Below are 11677 nucleotides of genomic sequence, written 5' to 3'. Positions count from 1 at the left end.
TGCCTCCCAAGTGCTGGGATTAAAGGCATGCAACACCATTGCCAGGCTCTACTACCCTCTCAACTTCCCTCCCCATACCCTGAATAAACTCTGTTCTATATACTATACCCTCTTGTGGCTGGTCCCTCAGGGGGAAGGGATGCCTCAACATGGGCCCATGGAGGCACCCCCTTACCCCCACACCTGACCGCACGTCCACCAAACATATCCCTTCTCTCCTCCTCTTTTTATAAAACACAACAAATATAAGAGCCACTAAACATGACAGAGAAGTCTGCAGGAAACACTGGTCTGGACATTCTGTTCTCCAGGAGTTCCTGGTATGTGTCTAAGCATCCAGAGCCAAGCTTGGCCTGGACGCAAGGATGCAGCTGTGAAGCAGCCCAGCCAAGTCTGCTTTGACACACCCAAAGATAAGGTAAGCCAGGTCTATCTAAGGCCACTCTCCGGCACCCCCAGCTCAGATGCAGCTGAAGGAGGTGGGAAAACACATGCTGGGGGTGGGGGCGGGGGCGGGGGCGGGGCAGCTGAAGGAGGTGAGAAAACACATGCTGGGGGAGGGGGCGGGAGCGAGGCGGGAGCGGAGCGGGGGAACAATGCCACCTTCCATCTTCATGGGTCAATTACACAACATCCAGAAAAACCTCAACACAACATCCAGGAAAACCCCCGTCGTGTTCTGGTTTTGTTTGTTTGTTTGTTTGTTTGTTTGTTTGTTTGTTTTTAATGATTATTGGTAAACTGTCATTTTGAGCTCACTGCGAAGCCGGCTCTGGAAGCAGGGTGATCCACTCCCAGTTGTGTAACACTACCCCAGTTGTGACTCAGGCATATTTATCTCAGAAGATCCTCCAAGACCCCGGTCCTGAGTCACACAGGTCCCCTAACTCTGCAGGGAGAACAGGAGATCAGCAAAACGGTCCAAGAAAGCCATGCAGCCACCAGACATGGCTCTGACACCAGAGCCAGAGACAGTACCACATAATGAAAACTATTGGCCAGGATTCCTGGTGAACAGAAATGCCAAATTCCTCCACCTGGTCAGAGATGGCTTCGTCAACAAAGCCAGCGTTCACTGCATAAGCAAGAGTTCAATTCCCAGAACCAACACTGAAAGTTGTGTTACCAACTCCTCCGTGCATGGGAGTGGGGGTGGGGTGGGGGTGGGGCTGAGGCAGGCAGATCCCTGGGGTTTGCTGGCCAGCCAGTCTACCCAAGTTGACAAGCACCAGACCTATGAGAGGTCTGATTCAGAAGGCCTCTGCCCTCCACATGCATGCACTCACCCGTGCACACTCACAAACACACACAATACACAAGAACATATCTTAGCAAGCCAAGAAAACAACCAGGCAAAGGCTTCAAACATCGGTCTTAGTAATGACTCCTTGGCCAGAACTCCAAAATCACCAACAACAAAAGCCAAAACAGATTAGCAGAGCTCTGTAAAAGCAGGATGACATGGACTAAAAGCTAGTTGGCAGGCTAAAGGCGACCTGTGAAATGGGAAAAGACGCCATATATCTAACCCGGGCTAACTACTAAACTACATAACTCCTGTAGCCTCGTAGCAGAAACAGCTGATTTTAAACTAGACAAAGGACTTGAATGGACATTTATCCAAATGAGGTACGCAAATGGCCAGAGGGCTGCGGAAAGATGCTCAGCACCTCTACATAGGGAGCCGGAATACACCTCACACTCATCAGCATAGCTGTTATCAGAGAGACAGGAACCAGGCAGACAGAGAGCATGCAGAGAGGTCAGAGACCTTGTGAGAATATAAACCTGGGTAACTACTCTGAAAACTGTGACACTCAACATTGATTATTTTCCTACCAAAAAAAAAAAAAAATGAAACCATGTAGTTAACCCATTTGGAAGGCAGAGGCAGGAGAATTGGAAAGTTGGGGCCAATCTGGCCTGTTATTGCCAGTGGCCAAAACATGTAAACAACCAACAGATGAATTCAGGCAATTCACCTATAACGGAATATTCTTCAGACTTAGAAGAGAAGAGAATTCTGTGACTGTGACAACGGGGATGAACCCTCAAGGCTCAACCAAATGAGCCAGACATGAGGCAAACTGCAGGATCTCATGTCTAAAATAAACTCATAGAAACCGACCAGGCACTGAGGAGAAGAGAGACGCTGCAGGATGGCAGAGTTCAGGGCTGAGCAAGCATAGCTAATGTAGTAGACTGTTGGGATGAATTTCACAGCTCAAATGTTTGGAGAAAGGAAATAGGGAAAAGTGCATCACATGATCCCCAATGTACAAAGTCCAGAAACAATCTGTGAATTTAGAAGCCAGGCCAGGAATTTAGTGGTGTCCACCTAGGACCCAGTGTGGAAAGGACAAAAGGATTAAGATAGTCCAAAGCCAACCTGGGCTGTCATAATGAAATGCTATATTAAAAACAACAACAAGCCGGGCAGTGGTGGCGCACGCCTTTAATCACAGCACTTGGGAGGCTGAGGCAGGCAGATTTCTGAGTTCGAGGCCAGCCTGGTCTACAGAGTGAGTTCCAGGACAGCCAGGGCTACACAGATAAACCCTGTCTCAAAAAAAAAAAAAAAAAATCAAGCTCCAGAAAGATGGCTCAACTGGTAAAGTACTTGCTACAGAAGCCTGGAGACTGGAGTCAGATCCCCAGAACTGTGCTTATTTTCATTGTTTGAGGGGATTGGTTTTGGGGGCTTGTTTGTATGTTGGTATGTTTGTTTCTCTGTTTAGCCCCAGCTGTCCTAGAACTCACTCTGTAGACCAGGTCGGCCTCCAAGTCAGAGACTAGCCTGCATCTGCCTCCCAAGTGCTGGGATTAAAGGTGTGCTCCACTACCACCTGGCTTATGCTTATTTCTTCAGAGAACAGGACTGGAGAGATGCCTCAGCAGTTAAGAGCGCCGACTGCTCTTCCAAAGGTCATGAGTTCAAATCCCAGCGACCACATGATGGGTCACAACCATCTGTATCTGTAATGAGATCTGACGCCCTTTTCTGGAGTGTCTGAAGACAGCTACAGTGTACTTACAAATAATAAATAAATAAATCTTTGAAGGAAAAAAAGAGAGAAAAGAACAGACCCTACCAGATAAACAATTTCCTGAAGCTCACCAACAAAAGCAAAGCCGGGCGGATGAGTGAACGCATGGGAGGATGGCTGATGGCTACCTGGATACGACTGGGCAGATTGTCATCTTGCAAGATTCTCTGAGCAGCTGTGAGACCCTTCTCCCCACAGGGCATTGGGTTATGCCAGGTGTGTTCCGTCAAGGACAGAGACAGCAAAGGCCATGCTTCAGCAGCACCCACCCATACCTATGGTATCACCAGAGAGTCTCCAAGCCTTGACATCCCGGTCCTCGCCCGCACTGACAACCAGCCGGAAGGAATCCACATACAGGATATCTGTCACGTTGTCCAAGTGGCTACTCCAGGTGATCAGAAGGGGTGGTGGAACCAGAGAAATGGTCTGTCCTTCCACAACCTGTAGGGGGCGGTAGAGAACGACTTACACCGCGCTATCCCACAAACCCTTTAGCACGGAGATCTGCAACCCGTGGGTTGCAACACCTTTGGGAGCCGCATATTCGATACCTTGTATATCAGATACTTACATTATGGTTCAGAACAGTGGTAAAATTACATTTATGAAGAAGCAGGGAAATAATTTTGTGGTGGGGGATCACCACATGAAGAACTATATTAAAGGGTTGCAGCATTAGGAAAGTTGAGAACCCGTGCCTTAGGTACCTAGGATCCAGAGCAGCATAGTCCAAGGAAGGGCACCTGGACACCAACCAAGGAACCAGCTCTGAGCACTTCACATTAGCCTGCCACTGCGGACATGTGAGCTGAGAGCCTGTGCATTGACCACCTCATTGGATCCTCACAACCTTATAGGCCGTAGAGCATATCCACCACTTTATTGAGAAGGAAGAATCAGAGATGTTCGGAAATCAGCCTGAAGCCACAGAGCTAAAAAAGTGATGGACCAGCATGTGAGCCCGCATGCCTTCTAATTCTCTTCAGCCAGGCACTGAAAAGACTGACTGCGTGGGGTAACTGGGGACACAGCTGACATCAAACTAGGAAAGGTGTCACACTGTGAGAGAAAAGGACTCTATGTAACTGAGAAGTGACCAGGACCATGTATGTGTGTGTGTATATGGGGGGGTGCACGTGCGCATGCATGCATGTATATGGTGCACATATGTATTTGCATGTTTGCCTGTGTTTGGCCCATATGTATGCAAGTGCACATGCATATAGATGGCACAGGTGGAGGCCTGAAGTTGACCTCTGGTGTCCTTGATCTCTCAGGATCTCTTGCTGAACCCAGAGTTTGTCAATCCCAGCTGGTCTAGCTAACCAGCTCGCCCCAGGGGTCCCCAGTCTCTGGCCCAGGAAGCGCCTGCCCAGCTGTCAGATGGGTTCTAGGGACTCAAAATCCATCTCTCGAATTTGAGCAGCAAGTATTGTATCCATTGAGCCATCTCCATAGCCCCAACCGTCTCGAGATAAAACAAGACCAAGGAAGGGACATTTCTTCAGCTATAAACAGGAATGGTAAGCCAGACGAATGCAAACTATAACTCAACAACAGAAGACTGCAGAGAGCTCAGAAACCATCCTGAGCATATGCAAAACCCTGGTATATAAGTGTGGTTCAAAAACAGGGCCGAGACACTGAAGGGCTTTTGAAAGAAAACTGACCACTGTCCCATCTGAAACTAAAATCAGAACTTTTAGTTTGGGTTTTCAGGTCTCATGAAGCCTCCGCTGGCATTAAGGCTGTCTCATAGGAGACTCTTGGGAGAGCTTACAGAACTGGTGTTTGTATTTCCACTACCCAGTGGAACTCCCCCACAAAGGTACTTGTGCCTAGCATTTCCCTCCGTGAAGCGTTCTGTCCCTGATTCCATCTCTTTACCTGATTTATTCACAATGTCTCCAGAGTTTCTAACTCTTATTGAGTTGGTTTCATGTCTTCCTTAGATTTTATCTATTTTTTTACAGAAAAAAAAAAATAGACCCAGTCCGTGTTGGCACACACCTTTAATCCCAGTACTCAGGAGGCAGAGGCAGGCAGATCTCTGAGTCTGAGGCCAGCCTGGTCTACAGAGAGTGTTCCAGGACAGCCAGGGCTCCACAGAGAAACTCTATCTCAAAAAAGACAAAAACAAAAACAAAAAAAAAAACAAAAATTAGAAACTGTTTTAATGTCAATAATAAGCAACAACTCAAATAAACATCGGTGATTCCATGTGCTGGCTTTAGAAAGTGAGCTGTCATCTTACTGGAAAGTCTGACTGTGATGTGCTGTCCCCGAGATGTGAGCATGGTGTGCCATACATAGTCTGTAGCCCACTAACAAAATAAAGGCTAAAGCCATCTGAGACTCTACTACATCTAGGGAAATCTCTTGAGAAAGTCCAGTGCCCTTCCAACATAAGAACTCTCACCCACTTAGGTGTGCTTAGGCGTGGGAAAGGGTCACTGAGCAGGGCAGCACCAGCGCCAGCAAACCCTCAGCTAATGTGAGACTCAGCAAGAGTAAATTTCAAATGTCTTATCACAAAAATAAGCAAGCAGGTGGTGACGATGTTAATCAACAGGATTTACATTCTCCTTTGTAAACACACATTACACTGTACCATATAAATGCATATGATTTTGATTTTTCAGATAAAACAATATTAATAAAATTTTAAGGAAAAAGACCACTTGATGATGACATAGTTGTGCAGAGCACGATCTCCTAAATGCCTCACCATAAAGCCACGGTCACATGGGTATGAGCATGCTGACCTTCACAGACTGGGTTCTATTCTCAAGCCCAGTGCCAGCAGCTCCACAGGCTTAGACATGAGCACTGGCACCTTTCCACTCCGTGCACTCTGAAAAGTAATTCCACTCCGCAGAGCCTCTGAGGACATCAAGGGCAGTCGGCACTCACTAAAGACAGTCAGTAAACATCAGCAAGCCGTCAATCAGTAAACTGTCACTATGGTCATGGTTATGTTAACATCAGATGCTCCTCGTGTACTGAATCTATGCATGGCCAGTTCCCAGCATACAGCTGCAATTTCTTTATGCTAACACTAGTCTGAGTAGAACACTGAGAGTCAAAAGGCACATAGGTAGCTAGCATGCAGTGCAAACCTGTAATCCCAGAACTCGGAGGCTAAGGCAGGAGGATGGTGACTTTGAGGCCAGCCTGGACTACATGGCTAAACCCTGTCTCAAAATATGTGGGGTTGCAAGAAGATTAACAAAATTGCAAATATATTGAACACTTTGACCTTGTACCCCATTTGCGGGAATGTATCCCTCAGACATACTAACACATATGAAATAGAATGCACTACTAAGATCCACTTTTAAAAGTAAAACACCGTTCCCCTTGAAAGGGATTTTGTTAACAGCCTATGGCTTACTATACAGATCTAGAAAAATTTCTAAAATGCATGATGGAATGGGAAAAGCAAGGGGGGCATCAGTGTGTGAGCCGCCACACCTTTGGGTAAAAATAAGAGAGAAATAACTGCCCACACGCACACTCATCTAACTCAACATCAGAAGAACCATAAATCAGTAACAGTGTCTGCTTCAGGGACACACTATTTCACAAGCAACCACACCTCTCTATACTGCCTGGGCACCTTTAAAATTTTCACTTATGTTTAATGCACCCATAAAAAAGTTATGTGTATAATAAATATATTTAAGCATAAATACACAAACTAAACATGAATGTATAATCAGACTCAGAAAATGAGGTGCAATACTGTCAGCCCTAAACACACATCAAGATTCCTCCCACACACCCAGGACAAGCAGGACAAGCTCATTTTTCTACCTTTTCGCTTTGTATAGAACAGAACTATATAACACACACAACGTACGTGCTTTGGGGTCTGACTTGACTTAAGTGTCTGAAGAGTCAATGATTCTGTAGTGAGTAGATGTGACCAGGTGTCTACTGCCCTGTGTATGGAACCCACAGATGATTCCAGCCTGGGCTGCTGTGTGTGTGAATTGTTTCCAGTGTGGAGCCGTTATAAGTGGGAATTCTCTCATCGTTTGTCCTATGCTTTACATGAATCTCTAGGTGTAAGCCTACAGTGGGACTACCAGGTTGAAGGGCATGCATGCTCAGGTTAGGTAGCTATTGTCAAATAATCCCCCAAAGTGACTGCACTAATAGTCCAAGCCTGACTGCAGTAGCCAATCCACTTGGCCTGGATCCCTGCAGACTCTGGCTTGTGTTATTTTGGCTTTAGTCATCCTAGTGAGGATGTAGTGACATCACTCTGTGGGGGGGATGTGGAGGTCAACCTTGTCACTACATCACTGTGTGGGTGGGAGGGGTGGTGGAGGTCAACCATGTGAAGGATAAAGTGGGCTGGAGAGCAAAGCACCACAGGCTCCTACGACTCCCTAAAGAGACCTGATCTGCCATACAGGGCATTAGATCTAAGTTGGTGCTTGGAATACCGGTGAGACAGCATAAAAGAACCAAGGGCTGATTCCTCTCCTGACCCCCGACTTCACAGAAGTCCTAACAGGTGACGATGCTCCCCTCACAGTTCCTTCTGAGTTACCTCATCAGACAGGGCTTTCCCTGGAGCACAGTGATAATGTGGCAAAGCTATAGTTGGCCAAGGATTTAGGGACTTGGGATTGGCTCAAACACTACATAAGCACATATGCTGGGCAATAAACTCAGGTCAACACCCAGATGCTGGTCTCCAGTGTCATATTTCCCAGGATTCATCTTGGGACACTGCTGCCTCTCACAGTGCCCTATCCTTGGTCCTGCTCCCACAGAAGCTCTTGTTAGTTCTCGGTAACCAGAGAAAAGGGGCTTGATTTCACGAGGCCCCAAGCAAACACTAAGTCCTTTGAACCATGTGAAAGTGCTGACTACTTAAAATTAGCTCCCAGGCCAGCGTGCCATCCTTCAGTTCCTTCCTGGAAGGAGCATTGGAGACTGGGGCATCCACTGGGCGTGATGACTCGTCTGAGCCCGTTAGTCCTAGAACAGTGGCCAGAGGGAAGAGACCCTGCTGAGTCAGGCCAACCTCTCTCCTGCAGATCCTTTTTCTGCAGACCAGGCCCCAGTCGTTTTCATCTTAAATCACAATCTTAAATTCACAATTCTAGGGCTCCTCTGTGCAAAGATCAACATGCACGGAAAGGGGACAGTGAGTGCGTGTGTGTGTGTGTGTGTGTGTGTGTGTGTGTGTGTGTGTGTGTATGTATGTGTGAGTGCGCATGCTCACACACGCACACACGCACGCACGCGTGTGCAATGCGCATCTGCGGGTATACTTGGCCCTTGTCTCCTGTGGTAATGATGACAATCTGACTAACAGATTTTTCCACACAGGCCAGATATCACGAAGGGAGCACGGAGATGAATGATGCCCGTGGGAAACCGCAATCCTGGTTCTTTTGTGTGGCCCAGAAGCACTTTCCCACTCCACCCTCCTGCCCATCTTCCTACCTCCTTCTTCTGTAGCAAGTGGTGCTCGGAGTGGACCTGGAGTTGCTTAGGAATTAAGAGCCGGAACTTATTCTCTGTGTCAACGGAGATCGAGTTCCCACTGGATTGGAGTGGTTGCTGGCCAATAAAGTAGCAGTAATGCTTGATGTCCCAGATCTAGGTACAAAGTGTGACTTAGTGGCCTAACAGCCCGCCCTACCCACCCACCCAAGCCCCGACCCTGGAGCATGCTAAGAGTTCCTCCCACACCGTTCCTTTGAGCTTCAGGTGTGCTTCATGCTTACACCTCTGAGGCGAGTGACTACCCACTACAGATGGGCCTTAGGGTCTCCTAAGCCCAAATCTGTGGTTAGCAGGTAGACTTAGATGAATGAGGCTGCCGTGCCTCCATGTCTCACCACAGAGCACAAAACTGTCTATGAGCCAGCTGTTCACAGATGATGAGACAGATGGCTGGCCAGTGTGAGAGCTGCACCGTAACAGTGATGGATAACAGGATCCACTGTGGGGGAGTTGGGGGGGGAGTCTTAGAGGGACCAACGCAACAAGGCCTAGTTCATTTCACTGGTCATGGTAAAGCAGGAGACTGGTTAATAACTCACCTTGTCCCCACCGCCTCTAGTGAAACCCAGCAGGAGTAGGAGGCAGACAAGGACCACATGCCCCACAGAGACGGCCAAACCGGGGCTGCTGCCGGTCCTTCCTCACCTTGATATTTCCTTTACTGTCCCCCGTGAGGAGGATCCAGTCCTTTTCATCAGTGGCCATGGCACCCACAACATTCCCAGTGTCTTCAGGGTCCACAGAGAACTTTCCCAGCAGACCCCCATTCCCATGGATGGACCAGGCGTAGATGAAACCGTCAATGCAGCTGCTCAGTAAGGCAGCCGTGTGCTGCAGGCGGGGCCTGGTCTGCAGAAAAAGGATCTGCAGGAGAGAGGTTGACCTGACTCAGCAGGGTCTCCTCCCTCTGGCCACTGTTCCAGGACTAACGGGCTCAGACAAGTCATCACACCCAGCGGATTCCCCAGTCTCCGATGCTCCTTCCTGGAAGGAACCGAAGGATGGCACGCTGGCCTGGGAGCTATCTGTAGGCAGGGAATGTGTCTTTTTGTACCCTCGGGAACTACGATGGCTCCTGATACCACAGTTTATGACCAGCAGATGCTTGTGGGAAGGAGACACACACGTAAGTTTGACTCATTCATCTCAAGTTTCCCGAGTCTTGTTACTCTCTCAGTGTAGCATGGAGAAATACCTCATTCTCTCTTAAATGTATTTACGGCAGAATGTCCATGTGCATGTCGGAGGATACCGTGGTGGACTCGGGTTGCAGTCCCCGCCCTTCACACCTCCTTCTCTACCCTAAACTCCCTGCAGCACAGAGGGGTCCCTCCCACAGCTGCTCATCCTTCTTACAACCCGGCTGTTCTCACTCTGTGGAGGTCTGAATGCTTGGCCACAGGGAGTGGCACTAGTAGGAGGTATGGCCTTATCGGAAGGGGTGTGGCCTTGTTGGAGTAAGTATGTCACTGCATAGGTAGGCTTTGAGGTCTTCTGCTCAGGCTTGGACAGGTGCTAAAGAGACCCTCCCTCCTGGCTGCCTGCAAAAGACAGTATCTTGCTGCTGCTTTTGGATCAAGATGTAGAACTCTCAGCTCTTCCAGCACCATGTCTGCCTGGACGCAGCCATGTTTCCCGCCATGATGATAATGGACTGAACTTCTGAAAACTGTAAGCCAGCCCCAATTAAATGTTTTCTTTTATAATAGTTACCTTGGTCATGGCATTTCTTTACAGCAATAAAATCCTAAGGCATTAACTATCCTCTCTACCTATCTGTCTATCTATCCATCTATCTATCTGTATCTATATCTCTTACTCCTATCTACTCTCTTATTCTCTTGCTCTCTGTGGCATGTTCTATTTCTCTATCTCTTGCTATGCCACTGTCTCCACTATTCTCTCCTAGCCTCTTGCTTCCCTATCCCTGGCCATGTCCAGTCTAGTCTGAACTCTCCCTCTGGTTGTTCTTTCTCTCATATCTGCAACCTCAGTCATATCACGGAGATTTTATAACACTGCACCATCAGACCTGGTATGCAACTTTCCTAAAAGGTAACACTCAAAGTATATTACACCTCAGATAGAAACAAAACAAAAACTAGGTCAGTCCCTACACAAAACTAGTAAAATTTTGGAATGAAGTCAATAAAAATGTGAGTTCTGACAGAAATAGTTGTCCACTGAATACTGCTATTTTTAAAATTAATACTGGACTACAATTTCAAAAGCTCAGCTTGGTTTTGAAACCAAAACCATATCTTTGTGTATATACAGCACGCGGGCATACAAAAGAATTTCAAAGAAAGGAAGTCCGGCATGCCTGTGTTATTTTTTAATAACACAGGATTTTTTTTAGATTTAATTTTTATTTATGTATGTGCATGTGAGTACCTATGGAAGCTATAAGAGGATGTCAGACAGGACTCAGCTTCATCCACACCAAAATGGTGTCTCGCTGAATTGGGGAAAAACTGAGGACTTCTTCCCATCCCTCACTGCCAGCACTGTGATGGCAAAACAGCCAGAGGGGAGAGTGCTCAGGTCCGTGGCCATGTGCCAAGAACTGTGGGCCAAGCTAGGGCACAGCGCCAGATGTGCAGCTGGCAATGAGGGTGTGTGCAGTCAGAATGCTGGCTTTGGGCAGGACCAGGCAGGATGCGTATGATTAAGAGACATGGATAATCAACACTGTTACTGCTGTACTCTGGCTCTGATTCCTCAAGCCCCTCAAACCCCAACACAGCCCTCTCCCATTGTAGAAGGAGAGGCTGCACGGACACTGAGCTCCCAGGCTCCCTTAGTCCAGTGTTCATATCCCTGAGAACTCAATCTTCAGGAGATCCAGTGCACTCTTCTGACCTTCATGCATATGCACATATAAACATGCAGACAAGCACAGATACACAGTAATAAAATATTAAATTATATTCAATTTTTAAAAGACTCATGAATCAGAGCTGGGAGTGTGGTTCAGTGGGCAAAGTGTCTCCTTAGCATGCATGAAACACTGGGTCGATCCTCAGCACTGCACAGCAAGTGTGGTGGCATAGCAAGTGTGGTGGCATAGCAAGTGTGGTGGCACAGCAAGTGTGGTG

At 47.6% G+C, this 11677-nt stretch overlaps 1 protein-coding gene across 5 annotated transcripts in view; it reads right to left on the bottom strand.

Annotated features, from left to right (window-relative positions):
* Efcab8 (EF-hand calcium binding domain 8) overlaps positions 1-11677 on the bottom strand; it is a 62917-nt gene that overhangs the window by 4550 nt on the left and 46690 nt on the right. For 4 of the 5 annotated variants that reach the window (XM_031372354.1, XM_031372353.1, XM_031372357.1 and 1 more), the window contains 3 exons: positions 9225-9443; positions 8517-8672; positions 3323-3491 (listed from right to left, as the gene is read on the bottom strand). In XM_031372354.1, the coding sequence (XP_031228214.1) occupies positions 3323-3491; positions 8517-8672; positions 9225-9443 (544 nt within the window). The remainder of the gene's footprint in view (positions 1-3322; positions 3492-8516; positions 8673-9224; positions 9444-11677) is intronic. The other variant, XM_031372356.1, reaches the window with a different exon arrangement.

The sequence above is a fragment of the Mastomys coucha genome, unplaced genomic scaffold (genome assembly GCF_008632895.1).
Source record: "Mastomys coucha isolate ucsf_1 unplaced genomic scaffold, UCSF_Mcou_1 pScaffold15, whole genome shotgun sequence".
NCBI classification, from domain to species: Eukaryota; Metazoa; Chordata; class Mammalia; order Rodentia; family Muridae; genus Mastomys; species Mastomys coucha.
This window is presented reverse-complemented; position numbering and strand designations above follow the sequence as displayed.